The following is a 26428-nucleotide window of genomic DNA, read 5'->3' as shown; positions in this document are numbered from 1 at the left end:
CCTTCAGAAGAATTTTTTTTAAGAAGTGTGATTGTTTCAGTGCTTTACATCATGTGGCTTGCAGTGCCTTTGATCTGAAACTAGATTTACCATAGCTTCACACTTACCTTTGAGTAAAAGAGAAGTTCCAAGTCAATGCATCACTCATCTGAGCAACCAGAAGTGTGGAACAGACCCAAGTTAGTTTCTGTCTCCAGGACAAATTTTTGCTTCCATCCTTGCAGGCAACGAATGCATCAAGACACAAAGGAAGCTGTTGCTTTTAAAATGATATCGCCAGGTTTTTGGACCAATTTCGTTCTGAAGACTTACCTTCTTGTCCCATACGGTTAGCCAGTATCCAGGGCCTCAGTGAGCTGTGTTTGTTAAAAGGGACGCTGTTCAAATGTATTTGCCCTTCCAGCAGCCTTGGCATTTTCCCACTCCAGCTGAATACTGTTTGGGCACCAGAATTGCACTGAGCTCTCCCAGGCCCCTGGCCTTTCCCCTGCCATTCTCCTGCTGATGGATATTTGAAAGTGAACATACAAGATCAGTCTTTGTGCTCTGTGTGGCTCTCTTTGTTCTGGACTTCAACACAGACACATTAGGAGTATCTCCAGGCCTTCTTTTTAGCTTCTTACTGAAATATATTAGATCACTACAGGGGATCTTAATAGAGTTAGCATTAGAAAAAGCGTTTCACTTAGGAGAAGCAAGAACCATCAGTAGATATTTTGGCACTTTAGTTCTGCTCCTAGTTTTGTGCAGTGTATCCAGAGCCAAAAACGGTTCAGCTTGTCATCTCAGGGTGACTGTCTTGCTTTGAGGAAGGATATTCTCCTCCTACTGCTCCACAAAATCACACCAGAAGCAAAAGGATGCTGCAGGTTCCACTTGCCTGGAAGCATTAGCAGCATAGACCTCCACCATCCAGGATCTAGCAAAACATCCAAAATAGCTTCAGACCAGCTCATGATGCCTTAGAGGATAAAAATGAGATTTTCTTTGGACCCAATATCTTCTCCAGCCCCCAGTTTTTTTTAAGCTAACAATGTCTAAAAAGGGCTGGAAACCACAGGTCTAATGTCTAAAAGCCAGCCTCATATCCAGAAGCCAGGCCCATATCCAAGCAATGGCCTTGCTGTGGCACATCATGCATGTGATCCACGGGCGGCAGTCCCCTTGGCTTCTGATTCTTCTGTGCCACAGACCCAGCTCAAAAGTACTCTGCAGAAGAGATGAAACTTTTGCAAAAAGCATTAGATCCACCTTCTCTGAATCGCAGACTAGCAGGTCCAAAGCAAAAGAGCACAGGACGTCCTTTTCAGATGTTGGCTCTACATTGTGAGGCACTCTCCTACATGAGCTGTGCACAAACACGCTGTCCTGATCACAGAATCACAGAATCGTTGAGTTTGGCAGGGACCTCTGGAGATCGTCTAGTGCAACCCCACTGCTCGGAATAGGTTCAGCTAGAGCAGGCAACTCAGGATTTTGTCCAATCAGATTTTGAATATCTTGATCCAACACCTCCATGCACACTGAATCTGGGATAGTTATTATCTCTTCCTCAGGTTCAAGATCAGATCATTGGTCACGATGGCATGGAGAGCTAAACCTTTAAGAAGATCTCATCTAAGCCACTCGATAGTGAATGGGATATCATGCAGAGGCTAGTATTATATATGGCTGATGAAAAGAGCAGGGTTAGACTTCTGGGCTCTGGTGGACGGCTGAACATGGGAGCGATAAGAGTCTCTTTCTCCTTCTCTTCAGAGAAACCACTTTTCCAAGGAGAAACATGGTGACAATCCTTACGGCATTCCTTTCTACAACACGGATTTCCAGATGGAGTACAGCCTTGGCTGGTAGATGTTTCTGAAGCTGAAACAGTTGTGCTGGTATTTCCAATAACCTCATAGCAGCTCATGTAATAAACATTCCATCCAAAACAGAAGGTAAATACTTGTCAGCATCTTCTGCATGGAGTCTCAGATTGCATTAAATGTCCAAGAGCTGTGATCCAATTTTAAATTGCCTTTTGAAGACCACCTACATCAGTTGTTGGAGAGCAAGTGTTGATATCGCTGCAGGCAAGCGGATTTTAGAACGTTTGCATGGTGAAAATGCAATACAGTTAAAGATTCCCTCTCTCTGGTACCCTTCCCAATGGTTTCCAGGGACCGCTCTCTATACAACCTGTTAAGAGGAAATACAGTCTTCCTTCTGGGGGCAGATATGTAGAAGAGTTTCCCAAGTAAATTTAGGGAAAGAACATTTTGTTCAATATACTTCCTAATCCCAAAGAAGAATAGAAGTCTGTACTCTCATTAGACCTCAGAAAACTCACTTCTTTCACCACCAGATTCCTGTTCCCAATGCTAACTCTAACCTCTCTGTTTCCCGTCCTTTCTACACAAGATTGATTCACAGAACTTGATTTAAAGGATGTTTATTTCCATAACAAAAATGATCAGGGGTCTAGAAAACATGACCTATGAGGAAAGATTGAAAGAATTGGGTTTGTTTAGTCTAGAGAAGAAAAGACTGAGGGGGAGACATGATAACAGCCTTCAACTATGTAAAAGGTTGTTGCAGATAGGAAGGTAATAAATTGTTCTCCATGTCCACTGGGTATAAGACAAGAAATAATGGGTTTAAATTGCAGCAAGGAGGATTTAGGTCAAACATTAAGCATGTTTCCTATGCGTAAGGACAGGTGAGCACTGGAGCAGATTAGCCAGAGAGCTGCGGACTATCACTGCTGAGGCAAAGATTTGCCAGGAATGGCTCAGATCTGGCAAATCTTGCCTTGGGGTAGAGGGATGAATGACCTCCCAAGGTCCTCTCTGGCTCTTTTCCTACTAGTCTATATTTGTGTTAGTTAAACTCATCACAAGTATCTTTGTTCCACAGTAGTAAGAGAGAAAATCTTCCTTGAACACTGTCAGAGATTTTTGCTGCTAGCTTTATCCACAGTAGCAGTGCATTTGAGGGCATCCACGTTTACTTCTATGGGCAATAACACAATACCTTAGCAATGTTCAAGATACAGAAACTAGGAGATGGTTCTTCACACACTCACTGGTTCAAGAGGATCATCCTCCTGGGCATACAGCTAGAGGAGCAAAAAACCAACCTGTCAAACTAGTGAAGAAGAGACAAATACAATTGTTCAATCATTAAAGAAATCTCCACCTTATGGCCTCAAGCAACCAAGATTGCTTCACAACGTAACAGAACATGGCAAGGTTAAAAATATAGCTCCAAAGCAGAAGACATTCGTTCATTTTCAGATCTCTCTATACTCGTTCCCTCCATTTCCACTCTTTCAGAGAACTGGGCTTGAAGGAAATGAAGGAAACATTTTTGGGGGCACTAACATTTATGGAAGCCAAATGGTTCTGGTCCCACTCGTTACTTTGTTGACATCTGGCGAGCCAGGTTAGCCAACTTGAGGCAATTTTCTTCCACCATTTACACCTTAAGAAAGCTTTTGTCACTTAACTTCCATCACTATTGTGATTTCCTTTCAAATGACACTAAAATTAACTTATCTGTGTAAGTCTGAGATGCTTTCTTATTTGCGAGCAACACAACCTTCACAAGTAAGTCTGATTAAAATGTTTCAGATAGCTAGCCCTCTCACCAGAAAACATAGTTGCAGACCGGTCAAACCTAGATGTTTACTTGTGTCGTGCCCCGTGACAGTTTTCCCTCCACAAAAAGGAAAAAAATGTCAGAAAAAGTCAAGAATGTTCTGTGAATCTTTTTTAAATGTTCCAACTTTTCCTCTGAAAAAAGCTTTCAAAGTGCTAGCACAACTGATTTTTTCCGTTGAAAAGCAATGCATGCACACAAATGTACACATATCATATACATTCCCCCCCAAATAGATGAAACTCTATATTCCAGGTAAAATAAAGTATTTGGTAGGATACTAAGACTTTTTTTTTAATGAGAACCTCCTTTAGCCATAAGTTCATGCTGTCAAACATACCCAGACATTAATGGCACCAAATATCTCACATAAGGTGTTTTTCTTTCAGGTTTCCAATTAGGCTTCCTATGAGAAAAGCAGTGATTCCTCCAGGTCTTGTTAAACTGGGCCGATCTGATAACAGGGTTTGTCTCCCTCTACTGGTGTTGTTTTCACCTTTAGTACCTTGAATGGCTGGAAAATACTAATATTTTCCAAAAGATTTGAGAAATCTAGATATTCCTAACTCAGTTCTCTTACTAAAATCCTAATTATTATTACTGAGACCAAATACTGGCTGTAGGGCTAGGTACAATTAAATAAGATCATGATGATATATTGACGCTGACTAGAAATGATTTTTCACTACTTACACTGGCTTAAGAGTCTTTTTCTGCTAGTGTTTAACCTGCTTCCTGAATCAGATTCACTGGGGAGGCTAACGGGGTTATACCCTGGGGTATACCCTCTCTGCTATCACCACCCAAGTCACACAGTAACCCACCACTCATGCCAGAGCGTGCATGTGCCTCAGTCTGTTTAAATCAGGGCCTCATTGAATGAGGGCCTGAACTCAAGTTCATCTTGAAGTTTTTCCCACTCGCTCTATAACAGGCACTGCTGAACTCAGCTCTCAGTTTACCCATGATGGATAATGCTCTGCCTGTAGAACTTGCAGCCTCTGTTAGGTAGCACAAATAAATAGCAAAATAAAGATCAGCAAGGAAACACTGATCAGTTTAGGATAGGATATTCATGATCCTTAAGGTGGAAGGCCACTGTGGGTGATTCTATTGAATGTAGTTGAACCAGGTCTCATAGCCATGAAGCACAGGAACTCAAGTTCAAGTCCTGCTCCTCTGACAGGACCAATAACATCAGCGGGAAGAAGTCTTTAGACAGGACCGTTTCCCTCCACTAATGTCAAAGTGTGACAAGTGTAGGCGTAGATATCTACCATTTTGCCATCTAGAGCTAGGAGAGGTGAATCTTATCCTGTATTTCAGAGATATTAATCGCGCCCCATAGGCCTGTACCCTCAGATTCTCCCAATCCTGCTGTTCTCCAGGGTTATTTAGCAGGCAAAGAAGCTATCGTGAAGTCTCACACACAGAGGCCCAAGCATTTAAGTGATCTGGTAATGGACCTAGAAGTCAGGGGAGGCTGATACACAATACTGTGTATACATCACATGGTAGGATTCATCTTACCTAACCTTATCCATCTGAAAGACAAGCACCAAGTCTAAGCTGGTCATTTCAGCTCCCCGTATAGTCAACAGAGACGTGCATTTCCAGAGGGCAACTTATTCCATGACTTCAAGACACCTGTCTTCGGCAAGATAAACTCAGCCCTAAGAAAACATTATCACCTACATTTTTCACTTCAAAATAAAAGATCACTGTCAGCCTTCTCACCTGGCAAACAGCAGACCAGATCTGTGCTCATCATTCATCTGATGGACAAGCGAGCTGCTGGAGAAACTGATGGAAATGACCTGATTTATTTCAGCTGAAAAAAACTTTGCCCATGTCAGAACAACTACCAGCGGACCCCTGGCCTGATCCTGCAAAACCTTATTCACTTGAATACCTTCACCGAAGATATTTTAAGGAAAACTTACCTGAGTAAAGCTTTGATGATTCAAACCTATTGTTTTCAGCGTGCAGATAGACTCTTCCTTGGAGCAGCTCCAGCTAAATCTCTTTTGTGGGAAATGAAACGTTACAGTCGCACATTAAAGTAAGCGATCACTAGGATGTTCACATCCTGGGCAGAGGAAATAGACTTTCAGGCACTTTTCTTTAGAAAAGTCCTCTTGTTACTTGTTTCACTAGTGATTCTAAAGATGATAATGACCATTTAAGTCATGTGTCAGATCATAATATGGGCTGCATTTACTTCTACATTTAAATGCACACACACACTTAAAAGCAACCATCAGAGTACTATTACATCAAGAATATACCATTACATCAAGATTTATTTAACTGAATCCCCCATAATTAGGTCATAACATATGATTAAGCAGTTGTTAACTGTGTCGTAAGGAAATCTACAAAGGGAATGAAATATTTAAAACAGTAATAACATACCTATCCTGCTTTACTATTTATGCACAGTTAAACACATAAAAACAAAGGAGCAACTCTAATTACAAGGACAATTTATTTTCCTGACCTTCTTATTGGGACACATGCCAAACCCACTATGCACTGGGGAATCGGTTTGTTGGTCGGTTTGGTTGATTTTGCAGCAAAAATGTTGTGTCCCGTTGTTGGAGACTCCGCAGTTGCCTGCCTGGAGAAAGCAGAGCGTTTCGCAGTGCTAATTTACAACCATCACAACTGGTCAAGGGCAGCAATGAAGTATACAAATTACAGTTAAAAATAGAGATGGCTTTCTGGAAACTCGTTCTGGTGACTTTTAAAGGTGAGGGGCCGGAACACATACATCTCCTTCCACGCTGCCTCTAAGTCCATTTTCATCTTTTTACTTTTCCCCTCGGATCCTGAGCTCCACTTCAGTTTTGAACTTACATAGGAAGGCAGGAGGTTAAACCAAACTGCTAACTGTGTCTCTTCAAATCTGACATTTAATACAGGGTATAAATCACTGTGGGAGCCTGTTATTCCTTCAGGAATGCAATTACATAGGGTCAAATAAAACATGAAAGAACCCAACAAGTTTTAAAATGTAGTATGTTCTCAAAAGCAGGCAAGAAGGAATGCAAAGCAGTCCAAATATGCTAACATCCACATGTTGTCCTGTATGAGGGGGATTAGAAGGAAAGGTTTCTGTTCTTTAATGATTATGTTGTTAAGCATAGGTATGTATGCAGGTTCAGGGCTCTTGCCGAATACCACTCCATCCAGGGAGCTTTGGGCAGATTACTGTATTTATTTAAAGCAGGTGTCTTTTATGTATCTCATTATTTTAATTGCCACTGTAGCCCTATTTAAGATACCACTGCCATTTAGCACACAAATGGGATATGCAAAATGGACATTCACCTTTTCCTTCAAGGCTCTGGGCTCCGAATGCCCCCACCCCCTTAATGGGTACTGGAGGGAGCAACGTTGGCTGGAGAGAGACCACAGTACTGCAGAACTATCACTTTGATAAACTACCATCTGCCTCCGTCTGATTTAGGCCACCTCAGCCTCTCTCAGTCTCACTGATTGGTTTTTGAGACAACGCTGGAGAACAACAGGCAAATACACCAACAAAACTTCATGCAGCCAATTAAAAGCTGAACAAAAGAGAGAAGAAGCAGGTTCAGCAACTCCTGTGTAATCACTCACTGTCATCATTCACATTGCACTCACATTTCTTTGACTGTGCAGAGGAAAATCCCTCCGCTTTCATGTTTAAGCCATGTATTTAGATAGACTAGAAGGGAAAGTTGTGTGGCTAGAGAGTCTAGCAAATATTTAAGGGTCAAATTTTGCTACCCTCAGTTGCACTGAGCAGTAACACCTTGAAAAGTCCAGCTAGGCAAACTTTAAAGTTTCTTAACTGAAAATCTGGGGTTTATCAAAGGCAACTGTTTTATCTGAAAATTGCTTTTTCAGTCAAGTGTGATTTTTTTTAATTCAAAATTAAAGTTTTATGCAAAAATAAAATTTTGGACATCTTAATTTGAAAATTGTTGGAAATGTTCCCTTTTCTCATTTTAAAAAAGTGACTCCTCCCCAAGAAAGAGTGTTTTTTAAAAATACATGAGAGAGTGAGTACTTTGCTTTTTAAAAGCCTTAAACTTTTTAACTTGCTTTAACTTTGTTTTTAAAAGTTTTGCTTTTCACTTTTAAAAATAAAACTTTCACTTGTTAACCTTTCACTCTCTATGAAAATAACACAAATAATACTTTTTTAATTTTGCACTTAGAAACACTTAGAAACCAAAAAAGAAACCTACGAAATAACTCACTTTTCTTTTTCTCTTTTTTAATCACCCAGAAAAATTTTGAAAAGCTTAAGAAAATTGGAAAAAAAATAGGGTTTTCCTCCAGACCTTTTAAAAACTATTTTTCTATAGACATTTTCCTAATAGGGAAATTACAAGTCGGGATTTTTCCTACAAAGAGCCCACAGCTCCAGCTAGCTCTGCTGAGCAGACTCACCTCCACTAAGACTGCCAGAATAAAACCTTAGATTTCTCTTATTTGTTTTATGACAATCCACTGCACTGCAGTTACATGGGTCACCAGTCCTGCCAACAGTTAACATATACTCTCAAAATGAAGCCTGCAAATAAGGTTTAGCAGGAAAAAAGTTTTGTTATAGGTGGAGCTGGCACTACTGTCTATTATGAAGATTATTAAATACTTCCTATTGTAAGAATATGGCTTTGGTTGCTTAAAATCTTGTCATACTCTAGCCATGTGGGTGAAATAATGCACACTAATCTTGTGCCTCGGGGTTGGTTGCTGTGGGGGGAAGTTTTTTTTTATTTTTTAATATCAGCCAAAATGACTCACCTGTTTCAGAGAATGAGCTCTGGAGAAAAAAACACTGCTCAAGGTTTTTTTCAAACAACCTCTCAGCCCTTAGGTTTGACATGTTCTAGTGCCCTAATCCTTTGCAACAAGTGCTTTAAAACCGCTAGCAAGGGAGCCTTTGGATAAAAAGTAGACCTTTCACTTGCTTTGTGAAAACGTCCCCAAATGCAACCAAATTACAAGCGTTTGTAAAGCTGCACTTTGCACTTGCATGTAAATTGAATGGTGAGACTGCATAGAGCCAGTGATCTAGAGCTCCACTTCCCAGGAAGGGAAAAGATTTGCAATGAGTATCTCTGTAGAAGAAAGAGAGAACTAAACGAGCAGAGAGCAAAAGTTGAATTTCACTTCCTTTTTGATATCTTTCATGTTTAGAGGATGTCCTTTTCTTAGTATTGTGTTCTGGAAAAAAATTTACAGTGAGGGCAATCACACCCTCACGGAAAACACACAAAGAAGCTGAGGACAGGCCCTGTTTGTGGCAGCGCAGGGCCATTGCTGTGACAGCCATGGGGCTGCCACTGTGCCAATGGCCTCCAGCCCCATGCTTGCACCCGTTCCAGGTGCCTCTGGCACTCTCAGAGCCTGGCACTCTGCCACACTTCCAGGTGAAATTAGCCCAGAAGATGCTTAACAACCTGGCAACAGTTTAGACGTTGCTCACCTTCTTCAGAAGCGATCATTCCTTCAGCCGAGAAGGTTATCTCCTCCACATCTGGTTTTTTGAGCTTTCTTCTGGCCCTAGGGGAAGCCTTGTGGGTTTTAGCCGAGGCTCCCTCTAAAGAGATTCCGTTGCACATACTTTGTTGGTAGAGAAGAGTCAAATGTTGCCTCCTGTCCTGCCACCTTCACTGCTTCAGTGCAAATAGCATTGGCCAACTTTCATTGACCACAGTAACATGTTTAACGACCAACAGCAGCTTATCTGAGTGACAATAATGTCCTTAAGACACCACTGTCCAGGAATTCACCATTCCTATATCCAAGAAAAAAAACTACTTTCACTAATACATCAGACCGTTCTCCTGTTCAGAGGGAGCCAAATGCACTTTATTCCACTGCGAAGCACTCAAAGGCAGCTTTTACCCCTAGACGGTCCAGAGCTGGATACATCTAGGAAATAAAGATTCCTACCTGGAGGAGATGACAACATTCAGCCACTTTGATATACACCAGTTGACATGACACAGAGAAAAACTAAACCTCCGTACAAAGTTACAATGATTAAGTAGGGATAACATCCGTGCACTTCTGTGATAACTCCTGTATATTCACACTGGGTACAGACTCCTCCTCATGTCTGTCAAAGGGATGCCCTGGATCTTAGCCGTTCTGTCTGCTAGTTCATGACGACGAGTTCCTCCTTTCACAGCACAAAATGGTGGCAACTCCCACTTTATCATCCTGTAGACATAAGCCGATTTGAGTCACACTTTCAGTTAAAGTTTCCCTTCCTCATGCAGTACATTCTGTAAAGGTAATGGTCTCTTCATATACTTAACTAGCAACATACGAAAACCCCAGACATTAAAACCTTCCTTTAGCAGGAAAGTGAAGGGCTTCCTCCTTTAAACACAGAGCTAGTAGAATGGTGTCATATCCATTTTTTGCATATCTGCACCTGTTCTAGCAAAAACTCCACACACAAGCTCAGTGACAGTGAGCAAGTTGCTGAGATGCTATCTACTTGCAAAAATACCCATAGCCATGGCACTCCTGTATAGTCAAGAAAGAAGTCAAAAGCTGCATCAGTACAAAGTCAAAATTCCATCTTTTCAACTGCATTTCACACATCCCAGAACACAAAACATGCATTCGTCACTCAAGGAGAAACACCAGAAGTCATTTACCCAAGCAAACCTCAAATGCTGAATGTGCTTGAGTTGGGAAGAAGCAATAATGTCAATCCAGCTCCGAATACTGAGAGAAGTAGCACATGAAATTGCAAATTTGGTAGTAAGATTTATTATATTGAATGTGGTACCTTAGAGAAAAGAAAATGCAGCGTCTTTATTTTAGGAGGAAAAGTATAGGCTCATAACACCAATAACAATATTATGCAAAGCTTCAGAACAAACACTGGGTAAAGAAAGGCATGGCAAAGAGTGTTATACGGGACAAACTTCAGTCTTAGTTTAACAATGGCAAGCTATTGTGCTGGGCTATTCTATCTGAACCTCAGGTAAACCCTTGATATGTTGCCACACAACATTATTAAACTGGAGAAGGTAGAGATAAGACAAGTGTTGTAAGGAGGATAATAAATTGGCTAAACTGGAGATGATAGCAGGTTGTACTGACAGAACAACTGAACTGAGGGGAGGTTACTGGAGGAATTCTCAGTATCAGCCGTGGGATGACTGCATTTAACACTGCCTCTACCAGTGTTGCTACAAAATGTAGTTTTCCTAGTCAAATTTGCTGAGGCGCAGAGTTAAAAAACATTATCAATACCAGGAAGATGAGAACATCATACATAAGGAAACAGTATAAAATACAAGCCACAAGATCACTAAGGGACTAACACAAGTCTTTTCTACAACTGCAACAGTTTTCTAGCATGACTACAAGGGGGCAGAGCCACACTGGGTAGACCAAGACAGAGACACTCCAGTAAATCAGAAGGGACCTTTGCACCACCAAACTGGTCACACCATAAAACACAAATGCAATACAAAGACATATAAGTGAGGAATTCGCAGGAGAAATAAGAAGTGTCACTGCCAATAACAGGGCACTGGTTATTCCCCCTCAAGACTTCTCTGCTCGTTTGTATTCAGACGAGACTAATCCAGACTGGGACAAGAGTGGAAAGCAGATGAAAAGGTTGATCAGGGAACAGGAGAACCAACCAGGCAAAGTCCAGCTACAGCAGCCTGGCTTGGGGAATCACGTGAACCAAAGACTTGGAGGAGTCACCTCAGGGGACAGCACCAGTACGGTAGATGAATGGTGTGAAAGAAAGGACAATGCTGGCAAATGTGAGCAGGATTAAGGAAAAGAAGATTTCTAAGGATCGTGGTAGCAGAGATCACAAACAGTACCCAGGAGGTGCACCAAAGGTTTGAAGCTACACCCTGATTAGGTTAGGAACAGGACTATAAGATGAGGTTGCCTGCTCCTTATTTATGGGGAGCTGAGCTTGTATGAAGGGAGAGAGACTTAATCTCAAAAAACTGATAAAAGCAACATTAGATATGGGTTATTCAGCAGGAGGAGGAGAGTGTTGAAAGAAGGAACACAACTCAGCAAGCACGCAGAGCTGAATATCTGTGCTCTCTGCTGATAAAGTTATGACTCAAATTCTGTTGCCTATTTCTTAAACACCTTGAGTGAGTATACATTTCAGAATAACAATCAGATGGAAACGGTACTACACATTAGATAGATAGGATTTCCATCCCCTAGAAAGAAGCCACCTTTGAACTAGAACTGCCCCTGAGACCTGCAATTGTATGAATTACTAGGCACTGTTATCTTAAGATTTAAAATAAATTTCTGATTCGGAAAATCCCAGGTCAAATTCAGGATCTTCAGAGTAAATCACACATCACTTGCATTGGCAGTTACTGTGTATGCCATAAACACAAGGTCTGGGCTGCAGGGCCAGATTCTGAGGATCATATTCAGTTGGTGTTTGACCTGTCTTATCTAACTGGTGATACTGGATTTTGACTCAGTATTATGCTAGGGATCTTCATTCCATCCTAGGCACACACACACACACACACACACACACGCACACACGCATTCATACAGGCAGTCTCATAAACTTTAACTACATGCAGAAATTCCCATATTACCTCTTGGATATGATCCAATGCATGAAAGGGTGCACTGGTGGATGATCAGTACCTGCCAGGTACAAAGACTTCTCTATCCTCCCTGGGTTGAGTGCTGTCATGATCTGCCCTATTGTCTTTGCAATAAAACTCATCAAATTCCACTAGTATAAAGTAATGAGCTGTAACCCTTCTACCAACCTACATCTGCTATTTAAAACAGGCCAAGAAAACAACCAAGGATGTCAGCTCTCCACTCTGTTCCTCAGATCATCAGCTCTCTGAAAATAACAAAATCTGAAAGGCATATGGACCTTCTCATAAAAACAAACGCACAAACAAACCCTCAGATGAGTTTTCCGAGTCAGCAGGATTCGTCTGCTAGTTATTACTGTGCAGAGGGCCCAGCTATCCCATAGCCAGAAATTACCCGTCAAGAAGGCTGAGTGCTTCTCAGCCACTCTACAGCAGATCTCCCTAGCAGGACTGTTTGGGCAGGCAGAACTCCTTCACCTCTGAGGACTATGCAGCAGATGTAGCCCTCAAGACCAGCACAGCCACCAAGACCTGGAAGGACAGCAGGGGTCTTGTAGTGGCCAGTGGGGCTGGTTTTACCCTTACCTTCCTGCTGGTGCCTCTCACACATAGATAGCATGGGCTGTGCAGAGTCAGGAAACCCCTCGCTGGCTCAGGAGGGTGTTTGACCTGCACAGGGAGAAATACAGATAGATGGATGGTATCAAGTCTGGAATAATGCACCCTGGAAAAGAGAAGTCTGCAGACACAGACTTCTTTGGCTCTGAAATGCTATCTCCCTCTGCCAGCCTCAGAGCCTCCACGGAAAGGTTTCCATGGGGCATGGGGGAATAGAGACAGGAGCAACGAAGGGACACAGCATCCCACACAAACATGACCTTCCCCACAACCCCACCAGGGCCTGGTCTCCCCTCTTCGCAAAGGGCAGAGGGGAACAGCCTGAGAGCTATCTTCAGCAGGCAGGCCCCCATGCAGCCCCCAAGCTCCAGCTCAGAGCTGCTGCCCGCTGCTCCTTCCAGGGAGAGGAGGATACAGCTCACCTCCCCATCCAGAAACAAAGTAGCATCTGTGGGAGAAAGACATATGTCTGGCCTCCACGGTGAACCCTTTGCCTGGCAGGAGAATGCGATGCCGATTCCAGCCCCAGCTTTTCATTCCTGTTGTAACAGTCATAAACGCCTGCTGAAACCTAAGAAGAACAAGACTGTAATCCTAATAAAACAACATTCTGGAACCCTGAAAACTAGATGGAGGCTTCTCAGGCCAATTTTAAAATTATATTCCCCTTTCCAAAAGCTGCACTTTCTGTGTGCCGGCCGGTCAGACACTGTCGGGCTGACCCCAGGAAGCACTGTGATGTGATACTTCGGCCTGGGAGGTGCAGAAGGCAATCTCTGCAGCACAGCAGCCATCCTGTCCCCAACTGATAGAGAATCCCCAGAGCCGAGGCTCTCAACATTGCCCCCTAAAAGCCAGCTGAGATCTTTTGTCTCCAAAGCCAGTGTTTTTTTCCAGGTACCCTGAAAGCTTGACTCCAAAGAGCAGGCATAGGCTGTGCTTGTTTGATGCAAAAGTTGGTAGAAAGGCACAAGTTTTCCATGCTGAACTCTTTCCCTCCTTCTTTGGACTGCTCTGTCAAACAGAAGCCCCAGGACTTCCCTCTGCACACCAGCCGCCCCTAAAATGAAGGTGGGTAGGAATAAGAAGGGTTCAGCTTTCCCTCCTCCCCTACATGTGCAGGGCAGCTCTCTGGGGAGCTGGTTAATGGCTGCGTTTGCTAACTGGCTTGTGTCTCTAGCAAGGCACCAAATCAGCCAGTGCTTCTCTATGGTCCTCAAAACACCAGCGATGAGCCTGAGAATGGCAGATCCTCGGTGGCTGTAAATTTGCATCCTTCCCCTGGCGTCAGCAGAGCTGGAGCTGCACCAGTGAAGGAGCTGCTCTCTGGAACGTCTGCGTGTCGAGCCGTGCCAGCCCTTGCATAAGGAAAACCCCTCTGCTGCCAACTCTTGTGATTTTACTGTGAATCTTCCCTGATGTTACATGAAATCATAGCTCCTGATAGTTTGCTCTATCCCACACGTTCACCTTAAGGAAAAGTCTGTGGTCCTTATGATTCGTTATGATCTTAAAGGAAAAACTTTTTAGGAGATGGCCTAAACACATGCTAAAAGCTGAAAGTAGCATGAAAAGAATAAAACCATCTCATGATTTTTAAGACTCTTGCAATTCTGGAGGCCTGACTTGTGATCTGGGGACTGGCAACTCAGAGCCCAAAAACTGCTTGGGAAAGTGCATCATCTGATAACGAGTCATGGTTTTCGGTGGGGGGAAAGCATTTGGCGGGCGTTTAAGGAACGCTACAGCAACAACACTACTGCTACAGGGGAACAGCGCATTTGAACTGCAGATGCTCACAGAGCACTAGCAATATTTAGCTGGCAAACAGCATTTTCTTTCTTCACATTTGTCTTAGAAGCATCAGTTAATTAACTCACCTAATTCCCTAGTGAAATAGGATTTTTTTTTTTTCCAAGTGGTGGCTGGGGAAGCTTTGAAGGTGTAAAGAGGCTCCATGACCAGCCCCAGGCCGGAGAGGAGCACAGTGTCAGGGCTGCCTTCTCAAGAGCTCGGCACTTCGGCAGAGGGCCAGCTTCTCCAAGTAACTCTGTTCCTGCTGAGACACCACAGAAAGCAGCCACATTTTCAGAAGAGCTCAGCACGCCCGTGTGCACTGATCTCTCGAAAATCTGATCACAACTGTCCCAGGGAACGAGGCTTTGAACATCTGCTGCCAAGTCTGAGCATTGGGCTCTTGAAACCATACTCTGAAATGCTAATCTTGGTGCCGACACCGAGTGTCTCTTTAGCCTTGGGTGAATCATTTAACACCCACATAGACATACGCACATACATGCTTCCTCCCCATGCCACAAGCCCTTACCTATTCATTATATTAAGATTACTCTTGTCTTCCTTATTTGGCCCTGACTGTGGGTGCTGAATTCTTAGAAATCTGGCCCTGAGCTATTTTGGATCAGCCCTGCAGAGCACAGCAGGAAAGACAAACCTCAGCTCATGCGTGCAGTTAGCACTGCACCAGAGGGGGCAGATCCCGACTGACTCACATGAGCCTGGACGGTGGAAGAAAAGGGAAAAGATCTGCCTGCATTAATGTACTGTTTCTGGTTTATTTTGAATCTTTGCTGACTGGAGCCTTTAATCTCTGCTGAGTGGAGCTTTCGTGAAGGGGGTCTTAAAGATTTGGAAAGGAATCAACAGACATAGGCAACATCGCAGATCAGAATAATAGCATGTATTATTGCTGGCCATAAAAGAGTGAACGTTTCTGAGTGCGATACTCAGATGGAGGAGATTCAGCTATCAGTGCCTTTAACGCACTACATTTTTCCCACTTCAGCCAATATAGGCATCTCCCCTGTGCTGCTTTCTCAGGATCTCTTCTGCAATGGAAAATAAGCCGTATAAGTCACATTTCCCTTATTGATTTAAATAACTGAGTAGAATGTTGCATGATATTTCAGTCCACAGAGAGGGAAGAGAGAGCGAACAATTTACACTTAAATAACTAAAAGCTTCTAGAGTGACACAAAGGCAAACTTCACTAACCTTTAATTTTCCCCACTTCTTAACTGTACACAGATCCAATGAAATCAAATGAGATAATCCCAGCCTGGTGCAGCCTGGAAGCAGAGGTGAAAACCTCCCAGAGCTCATGCAATCAGACTAGAGCTTGGACATTGTCGACTTTCCCCTCAACTATTTCCAAATAAAACACTTTTGTTGCTTGGCTGCTCCTGCCAAATGAGCTAACAATAAAAGAAGGAACTTGTAAAGCTTCTATCCACAGGAAAAAAAAGGCAGGGGGGGAGTTAAGGATCTTTAGTAAAAAACAAAAAGAAAAAAACCCAAAAAACGATAGGCCAGATCCTCTTACTGGAGTAAATCAGCACAGGCCCAGGTCTGTCGCCTTACCCCAGGCAAATTGTGGGCCTGGTGCTATTCTGCATTTCTCAGGGGTAGGGGGTGGTCTCCACTGGAAGATTGCGACACTGCAGGATACTTTTCCATATTAAAAAGGCGCTTTTTAGCGTTTTGTCTATTGCCAGGTTTTGGGTTTATTGAGGACTCATTTGGCAGAGCCATCCTGGAAGAACAATACAGATGTTTTTATGGAGAAATAAACTGGGGCTTGGGCTGGATTCTTTCAGTGCTGGATTCCACCTAATTTGGAGGGAGGAATGGCTCTTTTAATGAAGGGTGCAATCATAACCTGTACGACAAGCCAATATGCCCTGGGCAGAAGGAGCAGTAGATATACTGCCCCTCTCAGCTTCAGAAGGCCAGTAAATACTGGTCCCTTTAGCAAAGCAAAAGCCTTCCTTCTCACACACCTCTGCACACAGGGAATCGGAGAGTCACCACTTTACCTCCATACTCTCAACTGAGTCTCTCAGAGGCAGGCAGCAGCCTCTCAGCAATGAAAGGTCTCTACAGATTAGATCTGTCACATCTTTAAAAGGAGCTGCTCCAGTGACCTGCGGAGACAACAGGTCTTTGTGAGCTCTCCCCTGACAGGGACCCCAGGCATCATCTTGATTAGCAGTATTTTTCCTGTGGCAGCTCCTGGAGCATCTAGGGATGATGTAGGACCTTCAGTCATGAGAGACGGTAAGGGAAGGGTTGAAAAGCTTTGAATCTCCCCTCACAGCTGACCGCAGTGGGCCAGGCTGGGCTCACTTCCTTGCAAGGAAGGCAATGCTAAACCAGTGAAAAATCCAGGTTTCTCTCTGTTTATTGTCTACTTCTTTATTTCATTACTTCTGCCATGAACTGTGCCTAAGGAAAGCATCCAGCATGATTCACCATGCAGTGCATTTTGTTTAGTCACCATTCAACATACACTGAAAAGAACATAGTGTGAGCACCCATTAAACTGTGGCAGTTGCCTTCTGCAGCAAGAACTGTTTGCCTGTCTTCACAGTAATGCTAGGTACTCATTGCACTTCAGGAAAGATCAAGTGAGAAGAAAGCTGTAGGTTAAAAAGCCTTCTCTGGCTTTTCTTTGGCTTCTTCCTTCCTTCACATTAAGCAAACTGCTCTTTGTAGCGACCATCTCTTCACATCTTTTTGTGGAGCTCAACACTTTGGTTAGCAAAGCAAAGTAAGAGAGAACTGAGTGTTAAGCAGACATGCTTTCCCCAGGGTTATTAAAAATGGCCAGATGTGCTGGGCTATGTTATAGAAACATCCACAGTGGAGGACTCCAAGAGCGGAATATTGGAACAGAATTTACACAAGCTCCTAATCACAGTATTACAGGAAACTGCAAGGTACCAGAAAATAACATACAGGCTAAGCAGCTCCAAGTACTTGATAGTTTACAAGTCAAAGAGTTGGCTGATGGATAGAAGAAGTTTTCAGGAATCACTTTGGGCCAGCATCTTGCAAGGTAGAGTAGGCTGGCTCTGACCCAGCAAATCCCTCAAGCGCATGCTTAACCTTAACCCTGCAAGAGTTACAAAATCAATGGAAGAGCTCAGCGCTAAGATAGGCACAGATATTCAAGTGCCTGCTGATCTGGGAAATGCTTGTTGGGCACTTTTTAACCCTGAGCCACAGCAGTGAAATGAGCTCAGCTTACCAGGTAAAGGCTTGTGTGTCCAGAACCTACGCAGGATACATAGGGTCAGTGGTTAAGGCTGCATGCAGGACACCAATCTCCTTTTCTGAAACTTCTCTAACTACTCATTTATTTTCCCCTCTTTGGAAGTCAACAGCCAACTTTTCAAAAGTGTGGGTGACACTTACCCCTGCTGGAGTGGCTGGAGATGTTCCTGCTGGCTCCTCCAGAGCCTGGATTTCACCAACATCTCTTTCAGTTTCTCTCTGCTTGTTTTTTGCACAGCATGGGTTTTTTGAGCCATCTTGGGAAATTCAGTTTAGAGGATAGATATCGGGTATGTTAAAGCTGGAGTTTCCCAGCTCTGCAGTAGAAAGAGCTACATTTAAGGCAAGAGTGGAAGGTCCCCTCGGGCCCCCTGGAAAACTGGCTGGACACTGCTTAAGGGATACAACAATTCCTTAAAGTTGCCTTTGCCTAGCCGTTGAAAACAGTAATACTGTTATTTATCTGTTACTGCTACGCCAGACCAAAATACTTATTTGTTAGCAACCAATGACAAGATTAACAAGTGCACTCATTATTGGGTTAATATATTTCATTTCCTATTTATCTAACAAACACAGTGATAGCCAGTTATATGCTGTACAATATGCAATTTTTGGCCAGGCCTTCTCTTGCGGTCTTTGTTTGCATTTGCATTAACCTGGGAGTATTAATCAGGTCATGTAGACACCCAGGAACATAAACCAACTCAAACACCCAAAAGATACACACCACACTCAGAATCAACACACAGAAACCACAGAACACAGCACAGCATCCATTAACTGAACCAGACTAATCTCATACACACTAAGGGAGTCCAAACATGAAACATCTGATTCCCACCAACCTCTAACTACACAAACCTGAGTAAATACTAAAGCATCCTGAGACATGACTGGTTTACTGCCTCTACCTAATCTGGTGAGCTTTTTGCCCCTCGAAAATAAGGTCCTGTCCAGGTAGAGAAATTAACAGTGGTAAAAAGACTTGTGCTATGATCACTGGTCTGAATTCCACTGAAAGCCCAGTCATCCTCAAGGCTCAGCACACCCCAGGAAACAACCTCCAAGCTCTGTATCCTCCAAACCCAGGTGTCATAATCCTTTCTGCAAGCATGCCAAGTTTGTTCTTATAACAAGGTGTCATTTGTCTCCAGCTCCCACTGGGAGACTGCTTCAGAGCCTTCCTCCTCTGCCTAGTTAGAAACCTTCCTCTGATTGGATTCCACTGTGTATTCACAGCCAATTTGTACCCATTTCACCTTGTATCCTTCACTTTAAATGGCTCATTTTCCTCTATGATGTTTACCATCCTGATGTATATATATATCAGTAGTAATCACCCTTCTTCTCAGCTTTCATTTCTCTATGTCGAAAACTCAACTCATGTTCTCTCAAAATACAAGATCTCCATTCTCCCAGCATCCTCACCATCCGCACACAGCCCAGGTCAAACTCGCTCTTCAAGAATTTGGGGACCAGAGTCGTTCATAGCATGCCACACGAGGCATTACCAGTTTCTAGGAAATGCAGACCTACCTTCTCCACGAAGAAATACCTCCTAAGAGATACCTGAAGTTGTGCATACCCTTTTCAGAGACACATCCTGTGACTGAGTAATCCGCACATGCATTTCTTCTCCTTTGTTATCTACAGCTGACGAGTCTCCAGTTTATAGTGGAAATTCTTATTACTCCCTAAACTCATGACTTTGCATTCTGCACTACTGGATTTCATCTCATTCCTATTACTCCAGTTTTCAAGGTCATCCAGTTCTTTCTGTATGGCATGCCTCCCAAGCTTGTGTCATCAACAGACTTCAGCAACACGCTCCTATGTTTTGTGCCAAGGTCATTCATGAAATTATTAAATAAGATCCGTCCCCAAGACAAATACTTGAAGAACTCTGCTCACATACCTAGCCAGACACTTTCCCTTTTTATGCTACTTGCTGTTGTCTCTCAGTCAGTTCTTCCAAGCGTCTTAGGGCACATGTTCTCATCTCCAACCTATGTGACAAATATACAAGCAGCAAAACATCAAACGTTTTACTAATGTCCAGATAGGTGAGGCCCATTCCATTCCTCTTGCCCAGAAAACTTAGCTATCTAACCCAAGAAAGCCGCCAGGTTTGGCACCACTTCTCCCTGAACTCACACAGATTATTCAGGTTGCCACCTCACTCTTTCTGACTGTGACTTCTCTTGACATGTGTTTTCCTCCACAATGAAAGGTCCATCAGTCTCAGGAGAGAGTGCCCCATGCAGGAGAGGTGGCACGTTCCTGCTGGCTCACTCATGGCTGCAGAGCTTTTTTCTAGTAGGAACAAAAGGACCACGAACCTCAGTGCTACCAGCATGAAAGGAAAACAAAATCCACATTAAGCCTGGCCCTAACATAGAAAGACTTCTTGAACTCTCCCAGACCAACACTCCCAAGTAAACCATTTAAAAGTTGGCCAGTTCTCGTATGGCATTGAGATAGGATCAGTGAAGGCTGGTAGGACAAGATCTTACACCTGTCCAGCCTATTGCACAGTGGCAGGTTTCCAGCAATCATTATACCACTGTGCATTAAAATTAACACAGCTGAATTAAAGCTGTTATAGGGTGAAGCAAGTACCACTAATGAAAGAGGTGTCAGCTGAGTTATTGTAATTTTACCCAATGTAATGACACTGTTACAAAGGACGCATGTGGTTTGATGCTTATACACATAGCTGGCTTTATGTACTAGCATTTTATTATTAATAAAATCCACTGGCTGCAGTACAAATCCGCACCTATTTTTGTCTCATGGAGACATCTTGAGCAGAGAGGAAGAGAAAATGACATCAACCCAAAGGGAATAAAAACACAGGGGAAGGTTATGTTACTTTCCTTTGATAACACTGGGAAATAAGCAGCTTGCTATTCAGGGATTCATTGGTATTTGCTGTAATAAACACACTTCCTGATGTATGTATGTGATTATAATGAGCACTGTACAAAAATGACACTGTAATTTAGGAATAAGACAAACACAAGTGATGTAGTTCAAAGCTCCGCTGCACTCCCTGGATTTTTGCTTGGTTTTCTGTTTTTGTTTTTAACTGGCTCTCCATGCCCACAAAAGCAAGGATAGCCTCAAGGGTTACCCCAGCTGAAAAGCATCTGAAGTGATCCCCGCTGACCTTTCTTTCTGATAGCACCCCGCCTGCCTTTTAATGGAGCCCTGAACCAAGTCAGAGGTGAAACAGATAAATGACTGAAGATCCAAATGTTTTCTCAGCGGGCAAGTTCCCACATGCTCAATTTTCCTTTCCTCCATGAAGAACAAGAGGGGAAAAAATTGCAAGTGATTAGCTAATGAACATCTGGTTTGCTTTATTTGTGCTTCCTTGCAGCCAGAGGTTGCATTTACTAATTTTTATTTCCTATTAAAAACAAAAAAAGAGCACTTTTTTCCAAAGCATGCAGAGGAGTAGGACTCACAAGTGTGGCCATGCTTTCCACCACCGCGATTACCTGGCCCACATGCCACGTCCTGTGTGGTTACTTTCTGTCCTGAACTTTTCATGTGGTTTGACATGTCTTTAATTTAGACAATCAGACCACATCTAACCGGAAACAAAAACACTCTTTGGAGATCCTGAACCCTTTTCAAATTCTACAGATGTCAACCCAGTGTGACGCGATGTCAAACTGTTAATTATACGTGTAAACAGGGTCAATGATAATTACATACTAAACACAAATATTATCTGATGCAAATATCGACCGGTTGTGCTCTTGCACTAATGACTGTTAAAAATAGCTCATCTAAGGCCAAGCTTTGCACTAACTTCAGATTTGGGCAATGCCGTTGATTCACGTTGGCCTGTGTGCACTCACTTCAGCGCCCGAATTTATCTCTCTGCTTGTTTATATTTAGGTTTTTTTCACAGAACTGAACATTTGACTTTGCACAGGATTAATTGGAGCTGGCGTTTATGAATGCACCTCAGAAGGGTACAACGATTTGGAGATCTGTTCTCCCTCCACCTCACAGGTGCCCAGTTTTCTAAGTGGGCTCCAGCACTCACCTAAACCCCTCCTGGCCCCTTCAGAGTGTTTCAAGCAGGTTCCCAAAATCATTTGCCACTTTGGGGAACTATTGCCTTTCTTTGCAAGGTCGATTCAATTTCAGAGGCAACCTTGGCTCCTTCATTTTTAACTGTTGTCCAGCACTGAACTAGGGGTTAAGGGAATAAATTGCTAGCCTCAAATCCTTTAAAAACGTATTTTAGCTTCTTCTCCCCTGGATTTACCTGCCATTTACTTTGCTAGTGAGTTACTCACTCCAGTCTGTCTTCTCTGCAATCAAAAAGGCATCCAGCCCTCAATGAAACATTTGTATTCAACAAACTAAGCCCCAGTGATATGGAAATCACAGTCATTCATGGCAAATCTTGGAGCCAGATCCAGAACAAAGTTGCAGAACTGTAAATCTGGAGGGACACTCATTTGACACTTGTAACTGATATAATACTCTGTGCCGTTTTATCACCCCCATCTTTCTTTATCGTCAGACTGTCCAACCAACTTGCTCTCTAGAGAAGGATCATAAACCCACAGGTAATTGCAGGATGGCCACACAGACAGTAAAAAGAAAAAGCCTGCAGATGGACAGTTCAAAGAGAGATTTCTCAAAAAGCACTAAACCACTGAAAAGAGCCAAGCTATGTCTGATTTGCGGATGTACCAAGCATCTATAACGTTATTTAAAATCAGCAATAGCTGCAATACACAACACCTATCAAAATCAGGCATTTACCTGCAACTATGGCTTTTGAAAGACATGATTTACATCAGAACTGAAGAAAAAATAGCAGGGCTTTTAGACAGGCTAATAAATGTATGGTCCAAATACTTCTCCAGTAGCATATTTATTGTCTGAGGTCTCCAGTCAGCAGCACACTTAATTTTAAGCATATGCTTAAGTGCTTTACTGAACAAAGCCTAGATGTGGACCTACCTGGCAGCTCAATGAAAGTACTTTCCCATGAATTATCTGTCATGCACAATGATCAACAACTGCATTTTTTACCATTACACGGGCAATCCAAGCTTAGGACTGGCTTTGCTCCTTGGAGCCAAAGGCTAGCAGAGAAAGTAGCAACCCTGGAGAGTAAGAAGGGCTTTCCTTCTTCTTAGGCAACCCCATGTGGCAACTAGAGGATCCAGCATGGAGCCCTGGAAAGGCATCATCCAGCCTTGCAGGGGACAAGCGGCTGGTGCTCAGGTTTCAGAGCAGATGTCGGTACTGACTTACACAAAGGTGAAGGAGGGAGGATTAAGCAAAGCTACGGTATTCATGCTGCTAAGCATAATGATGCCATGCCCCAGCAGTGTTAATACACATGTGACAATGTTAGAGGCCCACTAACAACTGAATACTGCTTAGCTTCCCACCCATCCTGCCTATTCAGGTTGGGAGCCAAGGAAAGGACCCACAAGAGTTTGCACAATGATGGACGACTACTGGCACAAGTAGTCCCACAGATGTAAGCAGCAACAGCTTGCTCTGCTACGTATGGAGATCCCCAGACCAGCGCTCAGAGTCTGTAAACTGCTGCTCTTCATGTGAGGTGCACCCATCATATAACGAGCAGCCACGTGAGCCCTGGGACACACAAAGCCAGGGCCCCTTTAGATTTGTTCTTTGTGGACAGTTGGCTGTTTACCTGAACCATACTTACAGTGTGAGCTGCCCCTTCATTAGACACCACAGGATCCTCATGGGAGAGGGACAAGTGCTCCAGCTGAAAGAAAATAGTCAACCAGTGTGCATCATATTAAATACTAGAGAATGTGCACAAAATCACCTCTTTAATTCACAAGTGAATTCTCTGGTGCCTGCTTAGATTGCACGGGGCTCTAACCTCTTCCTGCTTTTCGTGCTGATTGCTCTCTTCCATTTCAGTTTTCTGATGCCTAATAAGGGTTGAACATAGCTTTCTCTAAGCCAAGGAGGAATAATTAGGTCCCTCTCCAATGTCTGACCACATAATTGCATAAGATTTGTTAAAACTGAATATTTTTGATACTCTCAGATTTGGGTGAAATCAGCCTATGGGTAGAAAGTGAGAGGAGGGACAGAGACCCATATACCTAAATAGTCACACGACTGCATAAACCCTTTTTTCCCCTCTTAGGAAATTGAGTTAAAAACAATTACCACAAATGCAGATGAAGCCAGTGCCACACTGCAAACCCTAACTCATTTAACGCAACACTCTGTGACACATACGAACTGTGGTCACGCTTGGAGGAGTTGGCTGAGACAAAGTTCAGGCCAGGTCTGTGCATACACACTGAGAAATCAGTTCTTATTCTCACAATTTTTTAGTCTAAATAAACTAGACAGGTAGAGAGTTGGAGAGATACTGTCCCCATTTTCAGATCCAAAAAAAGGTGTTCAGACCCTTCTTTCCTATCTTTTTCAATAGGAATACAGCTACAAAATATTTTTTTGCACATCTGTGCTTAAGTAACTTCTCTAGTGCTGTTCTAGAAATCTGACAGACTCAGCCCATGTGCATGCTAGTTAGAGCCTTAACTGCAAGAGCAGATCACCTTTTTTCTGGGCAAGTAACGTTACCAGGACTGCAGAAACCCTAAATACTCAGTGCTAGCACAGACTCCTGCAGAGTGAATGTGAGACCTCGGACAATTTTCTCCATTAACTTTTAGAGACCCTTTAGGAGCAGTTTGTGAGTCCCAAAGGAGCCTCCCATTATAAAACACTGTTCTTTGTGCTCCAGAGCCCCTCTACAGCTGCCTCTGGTCTGCCCTGGTTTTTGAAAGCCTCATAGGACCTGCCGGCTGCTCAGCGTGTCTGGGAGGCACCAGGCTCAAATACTTCTGGCTGAGCTGGCTTTTGAGCCTTCTTCCCACAGGTGAGCAGTTATCACAGGGAACAAATTCCCTAGGGCTAGTCATGGGTGTAAGATGGGATGGTGAGGTCAGGCCTTTCCAGTCTAACTGGGAGCTCCAGAGCGCAAGGTTTGCATGCTGTTCCCATCCTCCCTCTCTTTGCAGTGTTAAGCCAAGGGGCTCATAGCTCCCCCCTCCCCGCCCCAGTCGCCTACAGCTGCTGTAAGAGATAAGGAGAAAGTTGGTGTTTTCAGTGGCCGTTTAAAATGTCATCTGCCACTCCTCAGTACCCAGTTTGTTTCCATGCAGAACTAGGATAGCCCAAATAGGCTATCCTATTATGCACAGACTTGATAAGGCGATTGACCAGATAAATGTAGGTGAAATTAGATTATTAAGAGAAGTAACAAAAGAACTCAGTTTTCATTTGTTATATACCTGACGATCCTCTCTCCCCTTCCCAGTGTGCATGGGCCAGGACTCCACCGTGCTGGTGCTGAAGCACACAGGACTAAAAACCTGTTTTTTCCATCAAAATCTTACAGCCTAAGTAATTTTTCCCTAGCAAAGAAAACTACTATCCATAGAAGCCTCTGTTTTCCTTGGCTGCAGTGGGGAAACCTTGTGTCTGTGTGATTTTCCAGGGCACTTTTCTACGCTCCCCATACACCTCTGAACCACAGGGAAAGGGACTGAGACACACCGAGCTCCACAAACATCACTTCCCAGCACCAAGGAGATGGCTACTGTCCTCAGGGAGTCAATGAAACCCCAAGCACAGAGGTTCCAGGACTGATCCAAAGTGAAGTAAATAAAAATCTTCCTGCTGGTTCTGATATCTTGTGGATCAGACCCTTTTGGCGCTATCCCGGCGCCTCCACTCCCGGACAGCAGGGCCGACGAGGGAACCCAGAACTCCCAGCCTCCATTAATGCCTGCAAAACTTAAAGATTTGCAGAGTTTACTTGCAAAGCCTTTTAGAAGCACAGACGAGTAAACAAGAGTGAAAAGTTAAACAAAGGAAATACATTTATGCTTGTACTGTTTTCAAGTTTATGCAAACAATCCATTTCTAAAGCTGTCACTGACACTCCTGGCACGTTCTCATTCCCCGGCTCAGAGTCATGTTGGAAACTGAAATCACAAGCATTTCTGAGATGCTTTGGGCGAAATACCTCCCTCAGCTCCACCACTCGAAAATTAGGGACTGTGCTGCAGCCATGGAGCTGCTGCAACATCCACGTGCACTGATCTGCTCTGGAATAACCAGGGAAAAAATCTGGACTTCTCTATCCAAAGTGACCATGGGCTAAATTGGTACAGAGTTAGTCGAATTATCAAAATCAGTTGATGAAATAACAGCAGGAAATCATCAGGCAGTGCAGAAATTACTAAATTTTATTTTCTAGCTGGTCAGGCAGTAGGTAGATCTGCCATAAATGTAGCCTTTTGCTCAGGGATTGAGCCGGGCGGGAGAGATGTGAACGGCCTGCTTGCCACCAGCAACGTTCACAGCACTCCAGGTGGGAATGGAGGGCACCCTGCTGCACCAAAACGCTA

The 26428-nt window shown here is 43.4% G+C and overlaps 1 protein-coding gene across 3 annotated transcripts in view; it reads right to left on the bottom strand.

The window, feature by feature from the left end:
- BMP4 (bone morphogenetic protein 4) overlaps nt 1-26428 on the bottom strand; it is a 62467-nt gene that overhangs the window by 16485 nt on the left and 19554 nt on the right. Inside the window, exon 2 of one of the 3 annotated variants that reach the window (XM_068947525.1) lies at nt 23692-23754. In XM_068947525.1, coding sequence (XP_068803626.1) covers nt 23692-23754 — 63 coding nt within the window. Of the gene's footprint in view, nt 1-312; nt 2065-23691; nt 23755-26428 lie in introns of those variants that run through there. The other 2 variants (XM_068947528.1, XM_068947526.1) reach the window with 2 other exon arrangements.

Source organism: Struthio camelus, chromosome 5 (assembly GCF_040807025.1).
Source record: "Struthio camelus isolate bStrCam1 chromosome 5, bStrCam1.hap1, whole genome shotgun sequence".
NCBI lineage: Eukaryota > Metazoa > Chordata > Aves > Struthioniformes > Struthionidae > Struthio > Struthio camelus.
Note: the sequence above shows the minus strand (reverse complement) of the source record. Positions and strands in the feature narration are given on the sequence as shown.